At 34.9% G+C, this 19,049-nt stretch overlaps 1 protein-coding gene across 1 annotated transcript; it reads right to left on the bottom strand.

Annotated features, from left to right (window-relative positions):
• Nucleotides 1–1,669: 1,669 nt before the first annotated feature.
• ATP1B3 (ATPase, Na+/K+ transporting, beta 3 polypeptide) lies at nt 1,670–17,324 on the bottom strand (the record flags this gene model as incomplete). The annotated part of the gene is made up of 6 exons (XM_009573211.1): nt 1,670–2,754; nt 4,020–4,106; nt 9,907–9,957; nt 10,696–10,883; nt 12,464–12,571; nt 17,196–17,324. Coding segments are annotated over 6 exons (734 nt in total), but the record flags the coding sequence as incomplete, so codon positions are not given.
• Nucleotides 17,325–19,049: the final 1,725 nt, after the last annotated feature.

Below are 19,049 nucleotides of genomic sequence, written 5' to 3'. Positions count from 1 at the left end.
GTTTAAAAGTCCTTGTTCCAGACTCGAAGGCACTAAAAGTTACCCAATAAGTATTTACCAGTATAAAAGTTAAACATTCCAGGTTTCTGGCAACAAGTTAGTAAATTTAAATCATAATTTAAAATTAAGTCCAAGGAACCTTTACTGTGAATTTCACATCAAGGAAATTAGTAATTTTATCATGTCCTAATAGTCAATACACCTGTTTATAAATAACTGCTAGATCATTTACCTACTCAAATTCTTAAGACACAGAAATAAAAATGAGGAAATAGTTCAGTTTAGACTCATCACACTAGACTCACTCACACTATACTCATTACCTACATACATTCTACATGCTAATTTTGATAGCTGAACCCTTTCAAGAGGTTCCCCCCCCCGCCCCCTGATAATCCTTTATGTGATTAAATTAAAAAAAACCACTTCTACAAAATCTAGGGAGAACAGGAGTTTATTGAGTTCTACCTGTCTGAAAAGTGCTGGTGAAGAGTTGCCATTTCATGCTTTGTCTATATAGGTAAGTCGAAAGAGAAATTGTTGCAAAAATCAGCTCATTTGAAAACTGAGTGTTTCTCCAGAACTTCTTACCATTCCTAAGTGAACACAAATGTGAAAATTTTTTTACATGAAGCTAGTCCTTTTCATTTTCAGATGCAACATCTACACTTTAAGTTCCCTCAGGACTATTAAAATACTTTCAGGCAGTATTAATATACAGAGAAGCAATTAGTCGTATCTTCAAGAACCCAGGTATCCCAGCTCTAAAAGTGCATGATTTAAAACATTAGTAATGGAATATTTTGGAAGAACATTCCTATTCAGTATTAATGCATGCTATTATTACAAAAGTACCCATTGCATATTGTAAGGAACAACAATTTTTCTTTTGTAGACAACAAAAAAGCATGCTGAATGGTATCAGATCAGTATAAATCTATTTTTAATGAGGTTCAACACACTGTTCAAGTCCCATTAAGAGCAGCTTCCTGCAGCTGTGCACCAGTGTGAGCTTGCACATGTTAAAAAAGTTTTGCACTAATGTGGCTTAGGCTGGCCTCAAATATTTTCAAAGCAGGGCATTGAGACTGGATCTTGAATTTCAGCAATCATTCATTTAATTTGTTTAAATTAAATATTAAAAGCCACTGTAAGAATTAGGCATAAAACCACGTTAAGTAACAAATTCAGGCGCAACTAGCAAAACATACAGGTATTTACACAAATGTTGATTTGCTGTGGTCTTTAATATTGAGAAGACATCAGAATGTGGACCATGTGCTCAAAAAAACCAAGACCAAAACAAACAAACAAAAACCCTGGGAGGAGTAACATAAATCCCATGTTGGCATGACTGCAGAAGTTATAACCCAATATAATGGGTCAGCTTGGTTTCATGTGAGGAGCTAGTCTATTTGTATTCATTTTAGCAACTGGATTAATAAAAATATTTAAGTTAAACTACAAGTAATCCACTCCAAGCCAACAGGATATTTCTATAAAGCAGCTGATGACACCGATTTTCTAAATGGATGATGAGGAAATACACAGAAAATCCAAGATGAAAGAGCAGATGAAGATGTGAAGCATGTTAAAATGATGCAACGAAACAGAGTATATAAATTAAACAGGAATGTTTAATGAAGACAATCCTTTTTTTCTTTTTTTTTTAAACAGAGGTTCTCCAGGAAATTTTTAATTGGAAAATGAAAGCCTATTCCCATGGTAGTGAGGCCATTTCTTTCAAGCAGCTCTGTTGTACAACTGTTACCAAGACCCTAAACAATTTAAATTGTTGTATATTGATATTTCTGAACTAAAAAGTTTTAAAATATTGTATAGATTTTATTTGTGCTCCACATATCGCAAGCAATTAACAACACGAAGAAAGATTCAATTCCTCAGCTAGAATACCAAACTCTATATCAAGTATTACATGTACACAATACTTGCACAGTGACAAGCACAAGAAAGTACTAGTTGAGCACTTACTTTCAGAACTCCATACCAACTCTTAAATGCCATTTCAATTCTCCCACACCACCCAGTCTACAATTTAAGGCATCTCCAAACAGCCATCCATCCACCCACCCACTCCCTTACACACAATTTACGTTGGAGGTGTTTACTCTTACAAAAAAATCACTATGTCAGTCAGGTACCATTTATTATTTATCCCTATAACTGTGTCAGCATTGAGATATGACAGTTAAACCAGTGTTAAATCAATACAATATTTACATAGCACAGCACATTAAGCTTGAGACACTCACTTGGGGGATAAAACCACATTTTAGAACAGGACAAAGGTCACCATTAATATGTGTTTGAAAACAGCTATTTACAGGTCCCTATGACATAACTATAGTCTGTACACTGTTCCAATGGGGCAGGCAGAAGCAGGATAGGCATTTATTTTGAGGAGTTTTAAACATACGAGTTGGAAGCATATTATTATGCTACCCTGAATGCCATAAACCACCTTAACATTCTCCAAGGTGGTCTCATATCCTAGAATGGCATGTCCAGCTGATACAAAACAGACAACACAATGTTTACTTTGTGGAGAATTTTTTACTCCTGCTATTCAGTCATCTGAACTTTGAAGGCAATTCGTCCCAGAAACTTGTCACGATCATCTTCATTTTTTAAATTGGGTGAGCCCAGGATCTTACACTCAATTGCTATTTCTTCTTTGGTACTGTTGGAGTTAATTGCTAGTTGAACAGCCACTAGAGGCTGTAAATAGTGAGCCTAGTAAACAGAAAGATGGGGGAAATATTTGAGATACCAGATAAGTTAGCATTTAAATTAACATTTAATCCATCAGAACAGTTAAGAAAAAAGCTAATTAAGAACCCAACTTTTCAAAGCCCAATCTGACTCAGGTAAGTCAGGTATACATTCTTCATACTATTTCTTAATTAATACATTCAACATAATTTAAGTCACAGACAGTATCTTCAAGAGGCATATAACTTTACTGCTTTCTATTACATTGGGTCCAATTTTTCTAGAAACCTCTACTTGAAACAGCCTCCGAAACGATAGTCTTCCTTCCTATCCATTCCATTGTCTCTTCTGTTTGTTTTTTTCTTTTTTTTTTTTAATCTGCTACAGAACATAACTTTTTTACCACACTGTGGTATACTATGGATCTAATAGATTTATATTTAAAAAGTACTTCTATCTTCAATGGTGAACAGTGAAGATGTTTATTAGACTAAGTAACTTGGTCAATGAGAGGCAATGTAATTTTATATTTGATAGAAGGTACAGATTTTCTGTATGTAGTTATCACAGTTGATGCAAGAAAAGAAAAAAATAACTAAATTCAAGTTTGAAAAGAAATTGGAGTTTTAACTCTACATATTCTGTGTCCAAGTAGTGAGCTTTGAGTTTTTTTAAAACTTAAGTGTTCTTCAATTAGATAAATAAAATTTATGTCAGAATACAATGAGGATAGATGGAACAAGCAAAGAAAAACAAAGATAAGAAAATAAATTAAAAAAAAAAAAAAACAAAAACCCCAACCCACTTCTATCTGCTACCTTGAAGTCCTTCTTCATAAAACAGAGCAAATAGAAAACACGACCGCAGAGCCACATAGGAATATAATCAACAATACCATAATGAATTATAAACTTAATATCCTATACATAAACCCCAAGGATTAATTAGAAATTGTATTGTAATCCAAAGAACCAGTTTACTTTTCCTGCCTTTCCCTGCATTCAAAAAGATTCCAAAAGGTATCATTGACCAAAAAGCAGCAGCCGCCCTTAATACTGCTAGTATACAGCCTCTTCTTCATTAGGACAATGCGTAGTTTATTTCCTTGTCTGCTAAAGCACATCTCTAATCTCATCAAGCACTGTGAAATTTCTGCATATGTAATATACGTTATGAGTACCTCATTACAAAGTTCAAACTTCAGAATCAATCTGATATTAGTAATTGTAAACGTAAACAGAAACAAAACATTTACAAAATGAAGACCATCATTAAGGCATACTTACATGCAAGCTTTTCCCATAGTATGGAAAGTACATTAAGTCAATCAAGCCTTCAGGAGGAAAATAATTTATCTCAACCATGCCTTCTTCCTGTGATTGGAGATAACAACAAAATTAAAAGTTAACATCTGCTTGCACAAAAATGAATACAAAATTAGAATTACAACCCAATGATAAAGTGCAAGATCCCTAAAAAAAGGCAACTGAGCTACAAACTCTTAGAATAACTTCCAAAGTAGATTTATTTTTGGCAAACAGTTACATGCTGCACACATGAGTAATCAAGTCAAGACAGCTTGCCTTCATGTTTCCCTTACGAGTCAAAGAAAAGAGGACGGGGGGAGAGGATATTCATTGCAATGAATAATTTAACAACAACCGAAAAAAAACCATATATAAGCTAACATTCCCAGTATCCACAAGCAAGCCTGTATATTTTGGTGAAGCAACAGCACATCCGTATTTAAGTTAAAGTTAAAAATGAATTTCTGTTTAAAGCCAGGTTTTTAAGCCTCTCAAATTTGGAACACTACAACCCTTCACAAAGAACAATAGCCCCCTCCCTGCAATGGTGTACTACTCCTAACATCTGTTCAGCTACCCTTGGAATACAGGCTACCTAAAAGGAAACCCAAGTTTAAAATGGTAATGTTACTAGAGTTTCTGTGTGTCATCACCACCTTAGAGGAATAATATACATATGCATGCCTTATCGCTAGACTTTCCCCTATAATCCCAAATCTTGTAATAAGAAGCAGCTACCTACAAAGCTGCTGCCTAATTTCTGACTAAGGAGTTACCCAATCAGTAAGATATACAAAATATGTATATATGATTGAGCTATCCCAGACACAGGCTGTCAGTATAGTGATACACAGACACAACTCCCTATATACAATATTTCTCAGGATTGTGTATCCTGGCAGGATGTCAAACTACTGCAAGTTCAAACTAGTAGGAAATGCCCACATCTAACATGACTTTCTGTAATAAGGTAAACATATTACCATGATAAAGGGAAATGCCACTAAAACAACCCCCTCAAAATGCTAAACATATCTTCAGAACATCACTGCTTGTTCAGTGTAATTCACAAGTTCAAAGTACATTAGTAACTTTCATTGTTTCTTCTATACTACCATACACAACAGCTGCAATTTTAAAAAGATACACTACAAAGTTCAGAAGGCAACTGCAATAACAGAACTAAGCAAAAGAGGAACACAAACATCAAAAAATAGTAAAGAATAAACCACAGCTCAAGAATACCTTCTCCTCGCCTCCTCAAAAGAACATACAATATGTTGTTTAGGATATGGCCACATTCTCCTTCCTTTGCAGTCTAAATTATTGCAATTCTTCAATACATGTTTATTAAGTATTTTGGACCTTGAGCTAGCAAATTTAATTACTAAGTAGAAGTGTGTTGCTTTTCACCATTATTCTTTATTTTATTTAAAGCTCATGCAGCTGAAAATACTAATTTTTCAAATATATTTCTGAAATGATGTTTTAAAAAGCAGAATACAGAATAACATAAGAAAGATAAATAGGAGTAGAGCTTTCTGGAGCAGCTAAACACAAGGCATGCATGCAGTCATAAATATATACGCATTAGGCTATCAATGGAATAGCAGAGAGGTTCTGGGACGTGCAACTCCCTGTCTCATGCAACTGCTGTGGGGTTTGGGGTTTTCGTTAATAATTAATTAATCCTAATTAATATCCCTACACAATTTCAAAAAAACCCCAACACCTTAACAAGCTGCATTTGCTGAAGAGCTTCAAGAATAAGTCCATTAGCGAGTGTCACTTTTTCTTCTTACCATTTACTATTTCCACAAAGAGTTGCAGGCAGTCAGCAAATCTAAAAATCAGACCACTTAGCTGGACAAATAAATTTCCACCTCACTTACTGGGTCTTTATTAAGACTGTGTCTTAGAAAAAATAATTTTACAGATGTTAAAATAATGTAAAAAGACCCAAGGAAAGAACTTGGGCAAGACTGGTCTGTAATCATTTGAGAGGAAGAAATGGTATCATTGCACAAGATAAAGAGCAGTATCCATTAGTAGAAACTGTAAAACACCTAAGATTTCTGTCACAAAAAGCAAGGTAACTCAGATGCTGAGTATGTTGACAATAGCAAGGCATGTAGTGTCATTCATATAGCCATTCTTTATTCTTGTAAACTGGAAAGCAATACCTAATACAAAGTCAAGATGGTCGCTAAACAGCAGAAATATATATATTTTGGAATTAAGGCTATTCTTCTTTCCTGTAGTTAAAAAAAAAAAATCATGCATCAAATCTACCAGTTTTCAGTAAAGGCAGTTTTAACTTGAAAGAATACTGCTGCAAGATGTTCCAGCACACATGAAATTGTGCACCTCCAGCCCAAAACTAAAGACCTAAAATGCTGATCTTCAAACTTCTTGGAAACACAATCCTTTTTTGGCTTGTTTCTCTTTGTGGAGATCCTCAAGACTATAGCAAGTCAGTTCCTCCAGGGTACAGGTGGAGGAACCAGCTGTAATTAGCGTCTGACACTGCAAACACCCACTTCCTTAATCTACAAAAATTACAGTGATGACAGCTACCACTATGTAGGGGCAAAAGGGGGAGCATCCCCAACTATCGAAGTGTGCTGACTTTGAAATCACAATCTATCTAAAATTTTTCTATTTAAAAAAAATCCCATAGGAAAAGTGCAGGGAGAAGAAAGAAGAATCGCCTCACAGGAGAATGCCTGAAGAACATAAATTTCAAAGTGAAAAACTTAAATGACGGTTCAGGTGGCAAAGACTGGCAGGATGTGCAGACAGAAGCTATTAACCTTATTTTGTATTTGAGAGACTTGTCCTCTTAATTAAAAAAAAAAATTATTTTTTTTTTCCATTTAAAAGTCATATTGTGTTAAGTCCAGGTAGACACTTCTCCAAATTGCTCTCAATACATGTAAAACTCTAACTATAAAGAACAAGAAATATTTAAAAACATAGATGAAGGGGAAAGAAAAATTGGTAAACAGCAAATCTACAGGCTAAAAAAAAAAAACCAACAAGAGAAGAGAACATGATAGCAGGATTTCCACTCTACTCAATTAAATCACCTTTTAAGCAAAATCCATCTTTGCACTCAGATGTTAAAGATTTCTGATGTAAAATTTAAAATTACTAGTAAGTTGCATTTGTGCTATGAACTGCACAAATATGCTTATATATTCTATGAAGCTAATACCAGCGCGGGGTTTATTTTCAGAAATGCGTGTCACCTGGATTAAACTTTGCAGTACACCCTGAATTCTTTTAATCCACATTTGCTGACAGCAATATAGAAGGAAAAAAAAAACCCCAAAACACTGCAACAGAAAACATCAGTTACTTAAAGACTAGGTAAACACCCTGAATAACAGAAGCAATAGAGAAGTACAAATAACCACTACACTTCAACTTCTGTTATGAGCCAGTATTTAGGGAACATTCAAATACAGTAGCAGATGCAATGAGATTATAAATTCATTTGCAAAATGCACAAAAGCCTGTTGACTATCCTTCTGCACCTTTCCAGCGTGCACACAAGAGGGTCACAATTCACATCCTTGCATCAACAAGATCCAGAAGAGCCACAAGAATATTATTTCCTGGTAAGCATTCACCTTATCCACTACAGAAGAAGAAGACACCATTACACAGCACTCTTATCCTAAAGAGTCAAAGAACTAAAAACGGAATTGGAAACAAGGCCTCATAAGCTCATGTAAAGAACAGCGTAATCCTTTAAGTTTAAAGGAAGAGTTTCGATAAGCAAGGGGCATAACAGAAAGAAGGAGAAGTTCTGTAAAAATGAAGCATTGACACAAGGAGAAAATGAAAGTTGTGGACACTGATTCTGCACTTTGTTTTCTACAGAGAAGGATAAATTGTAACCAATACTTAAGCTTTCCTAAGCAGGTAAATCATCATGAGCTAGGACAAGAATAGGCTAATTTGAGATAAAATAGATGCATTCAAAGTGGCAAAGCGTGACAAATATTTTCCCTGGAAGTCACTAAAGAACTAAGAAGGTTAATAATCTTAAAATTACACCACACTTGTGTAGATCAGAGAAATTCTACCTGGATATGATAAAAAGCACTACTTCATACTTAAAGAAAGAGGATGCAAGAAAATACATACTATAACATACAATACAATTTATTTGTAAGTATCTCAAAGGGTAAAATAATAGCAAAAAACCCCACCATGATCAACCAAGTGGTTATCAAACTTATTCTTTTGCTAGTGAAATCAGCTAAGAGGATAAGAAAAAGCATAGTCTGTGATTTGCTTAATATAGCTTTTACCACTGTCTCATAGAGCATCCATATAAGAAAGCTGAAGAAACACAGTCATCGTAAAATAGGATTACCATCTATATTTTATAAATCACTTGAACATTAGTTCTCAACACCTCACAAGGCATTTCAGGTGGAAATGAAGATGACTGTCCTGGACTATTCAGTGTTTTCAGTAAGGACTTGCAAGATGTAGAAGGAAGTTCATTCATTGATGGCACCAAGCTGTAAATAGTTCAAAACACTTCAGAGAACTCGATCCCGTTAAAATGATCACGAAAAATTACGGGGGGGGGGCCAAAAATGGCAACATGAAATTCAAAGCTCTGAACTTCACGAAATCACATATACAAATACAGACTGGGAAATAACCATATACAAATACAGACTGGGAAATAACCAAAAGAAAGATCTAAGTAGTGAAATGACTCAATGTATTACAAACAGCAAATTCATCTCGAGAGACATTATTACTTCCAATGTGATGACAGAGGGAAAAATTCTGTCATTAAGAATACCTCAGCTAGAGGCAAACTTCTGTGCAGTTTGGGATAACACATTATGAAAAATGGTAAACTAGAGAAGCCAAAGAAGAAAGAGTACTAGTAGAAGTAGAAGGAACTTAATTGCTTTATTCTAAAGAAACAAATAATTCCTCCAACAGAACAACATTTTTTAAGAATGGACACAAGGAAATCAGTCTCAAATAAGAGAAGGAATCACCTTTACTTGCAACAGACTGTCATGGGGAGATCAAAACTTTCAAAGACTCCACAAAAATCAAGTATTAAAATTTATGCCTACCACAGGTACCTAGGATGAAGGCAGGAACACTTACAGTATTTGTCTCATTCATTGCGGAAATTTCCTAGCCTACATTTTTATCAATCACCTCAAGCTAAAAGCCATGACTCCATCCCTTGCTCAAACTACTAACTTACCAACGCTTTCACTGCTCCCCAAGCAGTCTAGGAAAAATATGCAGAAATCAAAGTAATTATTATAGTTGCCATAAAACATTCTGGGTAAATCCATTGGTACACAACAAATATGCATAGATTAGCCGTTACTATAAGTAGTTTATACTTGATTTGAAGGCAACTTTTACTTGAACAGTAACATTAGTTTCCACACTGTGTCTTACCCATCATTTATAAAATTGTCTAAGGTGCACTTGCAGCATGGAGAAAAAATAAAAATATAAGTTATGAAATGGGAAAACAAAATACAACTCACAATAAATAAATAAATAAATATGACCACAAATTACATGTATGCATTTTCCTCAACTCTAAAGCAAGTCAGGTAGCTCAAATACCTCTAAAGATGAACGAATAACAACAAAAAAGTATTTTTATAAGTACACTGAAGAAATTAAATACACTAAAACTAAACTGGACATACAGTAAGATGAAAACAAGAAAAAAAAGTACAAAGTCTAACAAGAAAGGAAGAGAGTGAAATAAGTGTTCTGACACAGTATATTACTTCACTTTTCATCCTAATCACAAGGAAAATTAACTACACACTTATTTCTTACATTCAGAACTGACCTTAGATGTACAGTGTATACGTGGTTCCCCTTCAGGCTTTAATCCAATTATCTAAAGGAAAGTAAGTTAAAATATTTATAGATTTTCTTCCCCTTTCCAGTGTTACAGACTGAATTTGAACTTTCCCCCCACTTAATATGACAGAGTTCACAGAGCAAATCTATCTAGTGTCATCTTTATATGAAGCACAATTTTAGACTAGGACTAAAATTTAAAGCATTGTCAAGTTAAAGTGCAAATAGTTACAGTGGCCACAGAAAGGACTATTTTCTTATTTTACATTCAGCATGTAACATTAATGGCTCAAACCCGTTAGCAGGTGAAGTAATATATAACATCACTGAAAAGTCAAATACTTATTCACTCAGTAAAGTTTTCATCACCTTACGTAGTTTAGGAGTTACAGAATGTATGACATTCTAATCACATTTCTAGAACAGAGATATGAAGTAAAACACACTTTACTTGCACAGTGGTTTAGAATCTGTTACATAGAACAGTAAGCAAAACCAAAGAGCACTATACTCCTTAAAACAGGGTTTTCAGATACTTGATGCAAGTAATCAAAGCCAATACTTACAAGTATTAGAATGTTCAAAAAGCTCACTTCATTTTACTCTCTGAAACACATGAATTGCTAGACATTTCAGTAAAATACACTATTCCAGAAATACAAATATCTTGAGAAGCAAACTGAACATGTATTTCAGTCCTTTCCTACAATCATTTTTCATACAGTGGTAGTTGGGAGCGCTTATACTAAGAATTAAAAAATCAGTAGGCACTTACTCTGTTCATTTTCACAAGCACGCAAGGAGTTCCTTTAGAATAGCCAAAGGTCTTATCTTCCTTTCCAGAGCATTGCCCAAGCTCAGAGAGGTTAAATCGACATGCCTTTTTAACAGCAACATCATTCTGATCAAAAATCCTTCCTGGTGTACAGTTTATGTTTTGGGATTGCTTTGAATCATCATATGCTATGAAACAGAAATAGCTTGTAAATCAATGGTATAAAGCATACAAGTAGCCAAAAACTGCAGAAGCCTTTATAAACATCTAATTTATAGTTGTTACTTGTTTAGGAGTTTTCTCAAAGGACTATTTTCAGAGCACTAAGTCTCTTATATCCATCTTAAACACTTTTTCAAAGCCTATCAAGAAGTGGCATTATACTCGAATGAAAGAACAAAAAGAGTATTACAAAAGAAATAATGTTCTCCTGCTTATCGAAATGTGTCAATAATCGCAACTTCATTAATTTCTGTACATAAACTAATTCTAAGTTAATTATGTATTCTAAACTAATAATGTATTAAAATATAAACCATTCAAGGTTCTACCTGGAAACTAAACCAGTTTTCCCTTTGCAGGTGTTTCTTTTATAAACACACAGGAAAACTTCAAGTATTTCAATAATTAAATTGCCTCTACATTTACATCAGGTAGTACAACTGACGTTATACTAACATCCGAAGTTGTTTCTCACTTTCTTGTGTTTCACAAGTACACAGATCACACTGTCACAAACACTCACCTATTCACATTTAACACGTTTTGTGGTTTTGTCCCCCTCCCTTACACCCAGCTCCCAGCTAAGCATAAACAAAGTAAAATGGAAAAAGGGTAAGTTTATCCTCAATGCAAGAGTCCTGCACTGAACTGCAGGAGAGGCAGGTAATCATGAAACGTAGCATTCCTCCCAGGAACCTTTGGCAGAGCTTTGAAAGAAAAGCCTGCTCATAGAAGCTTTTAGTAGGCACCAAAACTATGAATCCAGATAGATTCAAGTATAGCTTGTGTAGCTAACAAAGCAACTCATGCACACAGGTGACATTTTACAGCACCTCCTCAATTCTGACTTACAACTTTTGAGGGGTTAAACTTAGTAATATTTTAAATTGATTTCTGTATTTTTAGCTTAAGTGTACATACAGGCATATATATAAAATAATGTATGACTTAAACTAGTGATTTTGCATCCTTCAGTCTTGTCCTGTGTTACCTTTTGCCATGTTCTCAGTTCAATGTTTTAATATTTCTGCCCGTAAGAACTGAGTATCAGGGTGAAAATGAATAAATTGCAATTAATTTAATCTTTGTGTGCCTCATTTTTTAAATAGGCAAACGCTCAAGTTCTTAAGATGAAAGGATTCTCACTCAGTTACCAAGCCATTTAGATGAAGACTGATCAGTTAAGTCTTGATAAGCTTTGCCTCCAAATACATGACCTATGTAATTTTACACTGAATTCTTTTGGCATATGTAATTTCTACATCTTGTAGTACTTAAACAACCATGTCAACAAAACACTGGACTAGGACCTGAAACACTCTATTATGTACTCCACTATTCCTCATGCTCAGGCTCCCTGTCCAGTACAGGTACTGATACTTACCTTCTTCTGTAAAGTACATGCTTTAATAACATGCATGTCTAGAGTAAGCCTGAACTTGCATCAGTTTTCATTAACAATTGTAACTACGAGCAAAGAAGGAAACTAAGGTACTCAACATTAAGACTCCTGAATTACTTGGGCAGTTGTAAGCAACTTACTTACATTCAAGAAATTTTCTAAGTGTAGAAACATATTCTGCATATGACTGGGTGTCACTCTTGTTAAAGTAAAATTCCAATGCAGTGTCTGGCTTTGGTGAAATCATAAGTCCTTAAAAAGAAAAAGTGCAAGTAAAGAACTAAACTCCTACACCACTCTAACCTACACAAAAATCATATCCATAAATTGGAAAATATCTATCTGTAAAGAAACATCAATGTTACCCCTATATTTCACAGTACTGGAATGTAGTTTGTGTTTGAAGTCAGTTATCAAAATCAACATTACATGAATTAATACTTAAATTCAATCCAATGTATAATTGCAATTTACAAACCAAACCCAACTGATTAGGAATAGCAAAATCAGCAACTTAATCACTTTCAATCAAAGAATTTTAGTGATTCACACCCCACTTTCCATATTCAGCAAATTAAACTTAAAAAATAATTGAAAAAATACCCAAAACCACACCCATAAAGCCTCCAGTTAAAGCTATGCTTCAAAGCTTTAGGCAATATAGAGTGAAGCTATGATTGTATTAATCTCATAGAAACCCACAAGAAACAAAGTATTTTTAAAAACTTTATAATGCATAAAGATGGCTTGAAAGATTTCCCAATCAAAACAGGCAAGCCAAGTTAGTTGTTAGTCCTCTCCTCCTTCTCCTCAAACAGAAAGTTTAGATGTCATCTGTTTCATGGAGAATACAAGAAACTTTATCAAGCCACTGCACACGTGTCACTCGAAGGGGTACACCTTAGTCAGGCTGTGGTAACTACGACACTCTCGAGCTGCCTCCCAAGCTGCTAGCACCTGACACTGCAGCAGCCAGTGTTCCCCCGTCTGCTGCAGTGGGGGTCTACGGCTGGCTTCGTTCAGCTGCTGGCTGAGGGTACTGGAACAGGAGCAATCTACAGCCAGGGAGCCACGACTGGCAGGAGAAACAAGGACATGGATTACCGAACGCTGAAGTCCAGCTTTGCGTTGAAAGATGAAAAAGGCAGACACTGATAGGGAGTTTGGGCCCTTGAGAGAGATGAACTGTCCTTCTTCCCAGGATATGGGTAAAGAAAGGTACAGAGTTAAATCTTAAGGATTTTTTTGTAGCAGGTGAAAGCAAATGGCACGCTCTCTGCTAATAAATACAGCCCGGTACCATCAGGAGTTGTCCCTTACACGGATACCTAATGCTACTATTATTCATCACAGCTTCAGTAGCAGATGAAACAGCACTACATGACCAGATATTGCAGAAGCGATTAAATCTGTTCAAAAAGGGTGTATGGTTGATTGCTTTATTCGCACTACCTTAAGGTAACTCTTATTTAATATAAATAATTAGAACGGATAAAAACCCTGCCGTTGTGATTAACAGATGAGTGTCCGTGCATCTATCTCTTCAAGTATAGCTGAGAACTGACGTTGCAGTTCCAGAAAAGACAAAAAAAAACCCCAAAAACCCTAACCTATTTTTATCAGATTATTTTTTTTCTAAGTTAGAATATTAAAATGGTTTATCAATGTCAAATTTGGCAGAAGGGAAGAAGTTGCAATTATAGCAGCAACTAATTGTACCAGCTTAGGATGCCATGTAGTTTCCTATCCTCTGGCAAAACCAATTAAAACTAGATTCCCAAATGAATAAAATTTAAGGCAGAAAACAAAACTCATCTCCCAAAATTAAAAAATAAAAATAAAATCAGGCCTTCTTTATACAAAATAAACATTTAAGAAGATAAGACTACAGTGGGAAGATAAAGTTGGGTAAGTTATCTAAATGTTGGATTCTTAATACATTACTGTAGTTCACAGTAAGCTTTTGGAAAGCATATAGAAAGTGCAATTAAGCAGCCCAGGTCTATTAAGGATTCACCTATAGAAATGACCAAGCTTCTCATCCGAAGGCAGAAATTATTACAAATACTTTAAATTGGGAAATAATAAAGGTATATACTGGAAATTTATCATAAACATCTTTTAGATTCTAAAAAAACCCAGATATAATTTAATGCTTTTTTACTCCACCTTTTTTGTAGGATTCCCAGTAAATCATAAATTCTCCTTTCTGCATTAGCAGCAGTTAAATTATTTCCAGGCAAGCCACAACTAAATGCTTTAATGACTGACAGTCTATATAAAACTACAAATACCATTTCTGACTGCAAATTACTTTGCATTACAGGCATCTTCTGGCCTCCACACTGAATTGGGATTCAACAAAATACAAGATAATTAGTCACAGGGCTGAAAAATCGCTGAAAGGGTTTTACACACTAAGGGGTTTTGGGGAGAAGAGGTTGTTATTATTTACAGAATTATACTGTAAATGAAGGACTTAGATGCTGTTTTTTCGAAGTGAATGTGACAAAGTAACTAAACTAGTCATCAATGAATGAAACAATAATTTGAAGAGATTTATTGCTTCAGGGGAACTTCAGAAGCATCCTAAGAGGAAGGGACTGCTCCAATTCCAGTGGATCACAGTCTGCCTAGAGACTATGGTGTAAATTCTACAGAAAAAGCTGTTTGAAGGACTGATGCATAGACTGTGAGAGATGCAGGATTTTGGCTCTTCTCGAGGAACAGAATTAGCAGCCTCAACATAGAATCACATCTAGGATTGTAACAGAGATTACATTATCCTACAGTTCCAAGGGGGATTTAAAAAAAAGGTTTTGAAATCATCTGGATTTGATTGATAGTATTTTATTCCAGCATACAATGCAAGTCAAACATCAATTATAAAATAAATCAACTATGAGATTTCCAAGTATGTTTAACACAAGAGTAAAACCTTTGACCTACGCCATCCACGTTTTGTGTGTAGAATTTTTTTTATAATTTAAAGTTTTACAGCCAGGAACATGACATGTTTCACTGCAATTGAAAAATGACAGAGTTAAACAGAAACATTAAAACAGAAATAACCAATTTTATTAACTTTTATGTATGAGTAATTAAAGACAACGTTAATAAAAAAAATTAATTCAGAAATGTTATCGGAATTCTAAAATTAGAAACTAATTGTGGCATACGTACTTTTTTAAACAAACATCCCTTATGACTTATTTGAAAACAAAGGAAAATTAATACCCTGAACTGCAAGAGCCACAAGAGAAAAAATGTCACTCAAGTCCAGCATTAAGTCACAGCTACCCACAGCTCCATCCACTACCAAGGTTCTGACTACCACAAAGGAAATAGAGAGAAATGGTCAACTAAGCCACCTTCTTTTTTTTCTTTTCCTTCTTTTTTTAAACTAAGCAGGTCTTTTTTTCATCATTATTATTATTATTCTTTCCAGCATTTAGCCCATTCTTAGCTTGAAAAAACAACACAAATCCTCAAGAATCCCTTGTAAGAGGAGGACACTTGCAAGCGAAGCCTGAACACTACATCGAAACAAATTCTGTTCAGAATTCAGAGACATTTATCATGGCCCAATTGCAACTTGCTCACACAAAGATTACTGTTTCATCTTAAGTGTTGATGCAGCTGCAAGGTGCTGGTTAATTTTAAGAGTTTGGAGTTTAAAAAAAAGGAAAAGTTATTTTAAAAAATCATGTGGTCTAGCTTCCACCAAAATATTAATATTGCATAGCTACTTAGTTTTGTTGTGTTTTAAACATAAATTTGGTCCCTAAGCCAAGTTATTATAAAGTCTGAGATATCTTATCAAATTTTCAGGTGGCCCAATCACTTAAGTTGCATATACAAATCAAATACTTAGGCATTCTCCAGAAACAGTAACTAGAAAACACTAATCTCTTTGGTGTGGTTAAAGTACACAAAACCACCTTTTAAATCTTTCAGAGTGAAAATCCTTTATTTTTTTCCAATATGAAGATACACCAAAATAGAGCTTATAGTGACAGATTTTTGTGATGTATTTAAACCAGTCTTTAAAAAAAAAAAATTAAAAAATAAAAAAGAAGGGAAAAATAAAAAGAAAAAAAAGAAAAAAGACAACCACCTTAATATTCATTTTTATTTGTGCAGGGGTTTTTTTTTCCTGTCACATATAGCTCCTTGAACCAGCCAACAGTGGGACTGGGCGGGTATGTACAAAAAGGAAGCAGTAGTTCCAGGAAGCAAGACATCACTTTTAGTGGCAGCTACATGTTATGTGGACTTAGTTTCATCATCAAATGGGACCCTCTCTCTTCAGTGGACCCCAACATAATAGGTCAACAACCCCTGGAACCCACAGACATTCCATGTGGGTTGAAAGCTATCTAATACTGTAATGAAAGCTCTGGAAATGCCTTCGTATCATAGTCCTTGAGCAGATCACACCCATAGTATAGCCTTCCTATACGTTCTTCAAAATATCAAATACTAATCACAGGTGGCCTTCCATCTGATCCAAGAGAACTGGTTTATAGTATCTTTAAAGCAATCTGATTAAATAATAATCCCACTTCTACAGCAGCATGTTGTGTGGATGTGCAGGTAAAAGTGTGGTCTATATACCTAACAAATTCAACTGAAAAGAACTTAGAAAAAAACCAGCAAAAGTTAGCATATACACACAAAAAGCTACTGACTGAATTTATGCTATAAACGTATATAACTAGCCTCACACCAAGTTTTACCTTTGAAACCTGTAAGTAATTGAATAATATTCAGAGTTTCCCATAGGCAGTTCATACTTCAAACAAACTCTTAAATGAAACTTAGCTATTAAACCAGACAGAGGTTTATGGGGAAAAAAAAACCAACACACTGTTACCTGGACTAGAAATCCGGTCACGATATTTTGGTATATCACTGCTCAGTGTCTGAAGCATAACCCACATTGTGAATGTGAAGAGTGCTGCTAGGAAGCCATAAAATACCAGATAGAATAGTAAGATCAAACCTGTAAAGAAAAAAGCTAAAATTACTATTTTCGTTTCAGCTAATTCCATCACCTATTTTGAAAATCAAAATGGGAAATAAGCAATACGTTTGGTTTTGCCCCCCCCATCCCTTGCCACTCCTAATTGTAGTTACAAATCAATATGCCTCTACCATACATATGTATTGCACAATGCAGAACAATACGTGCAAAAACATTTTCTTTATACTTTCTGGCTCTTAAAATTTACAGGGCATTTTGGCATCTCTATTTTTAAGAGAGAAGCATTAAACAACGCTCTTTTAGGCTACATAGGAAAGCTGGCAAAGATGACTAAGCTGTCCATTAGAAAAAAAATAGTTTCACTTGTTTAAGGGAATTATAGTTTTGTATCTGGAAAGGAAGGGGTCATAGGGAAGATGAAAGAACTGAGTGAAAAGATAAAATTATTACACTGGATCCAGAAGAGGTAGGAAGCGATTGGTGCTTTAATAACATAGTTGATACTTGAGAGAACTCCACACAGAGCATTCATTCACATGTGCATCCTGTTGTGAGAGACTTCTCAAGGTGAAAATGCTTTCTGCTGCGTATTTTTAAAAACAAACCAAGCCTTCTATCCAGACTTATCCAAAGTCTTTGCCTAACACATCCACCTGCTTTACCAATCTACCTCGGGGACCCAGCAATGCTCCTGGAATTCACCAATTACATAGATGTTACTAGCTTCAACTTGACAGTTGCATAAGGAGCTCCTCAAAACCTGAGCAAACAGCCTCAAGGAAACAGCCTATTGCGACGCTGTACCTCTCTATCACTTAGCTGCAACAAATCGCTAAGCGAGAACACTACTTAGGAAAACAGCTTGAAAACTTACTGTGATGAAGTGGTTTTATTTTTTTCCCTGTTCTTCCCCCCCGCCCCATTTTTCATTATACATGCACAGACATGCACCCTGAATACACAGATCAGTTGTTTACTGAAAAGACAAGGTAACAGCAGACAGGCCAAAGTTAAAATCTTACTTTAGAAACGATAGGGACTCAGATCAGCTGCAGAGATTTTCAAATAACTTTCTGCCCTTTTTCTCAGAGGTATGATGCATAACCCTCATTTAAAAGCCTTTTAAAACTTGGAACAGCTCAATTATTTTAGTAACTAAGTTTTCAAATAAGGTTTTGTATTCTTGCATTATTTGTTTTTTGACCCTGATGGACCCATGATAGTGTATCTTATTAAAGCAAAAAAATAACAGCATACTGTTTGTTACATTTCCTTGGTTTTGTTTTCAGAAGTTCTGAGAATATGTATTGATGATTACTATTAGATTACCTTTTAAAATTTATGTTTACCTGGAGATAGTTCCCAACTAAAGATGAAGCATATATACTATATGGATGGAAGACTTACTGAAAGACATTTAAGATTCAAAGAGATTGTTTTATTAATCAAGTATACAATACTAACCCAAAAGAAGAACGTGTGATTCTGTTTTAAGACTGAACACTTGAGGACACATGCACAGACATTATCAAAAAGAATGGGATCTATACAACTATTGAGGAATTCAGATGCTTACACAGAGAGCCATCTCCAAAACCTTTCTAATTCAAAACTATAACCGGATGATGACACAAATTAAATTTTTACAAAATATTCTAGCTATAAGGCTGCTATTAGGAAGCCAAAGAGATATAACTCAGGTCAAGAAAAGCATATCAAAACCATTATGCAACACTGACACTT

This window comes from Fulmarus glacialis, unplaced genomic scaffold, assembly GCF_000690835.1.
Source record: "Fulmarus glacialis isolate BGI_N327 unplaced genomic scaffold, ASM69083v1 scaffold45392, whole genome shotgun sequence".
Classification (NCBI taxonomy): Eukaryota; Metazoa; Chordata; class Aves; order Procellariiformes; family Procellariidae; genus Fulmarus; species Fulmarus glacialis.
The sequence above is the reverse complement of the archived record's forward strand: the minus strand, read 5'-3'. Positions and strand labels throughout refer to the sequence as shown.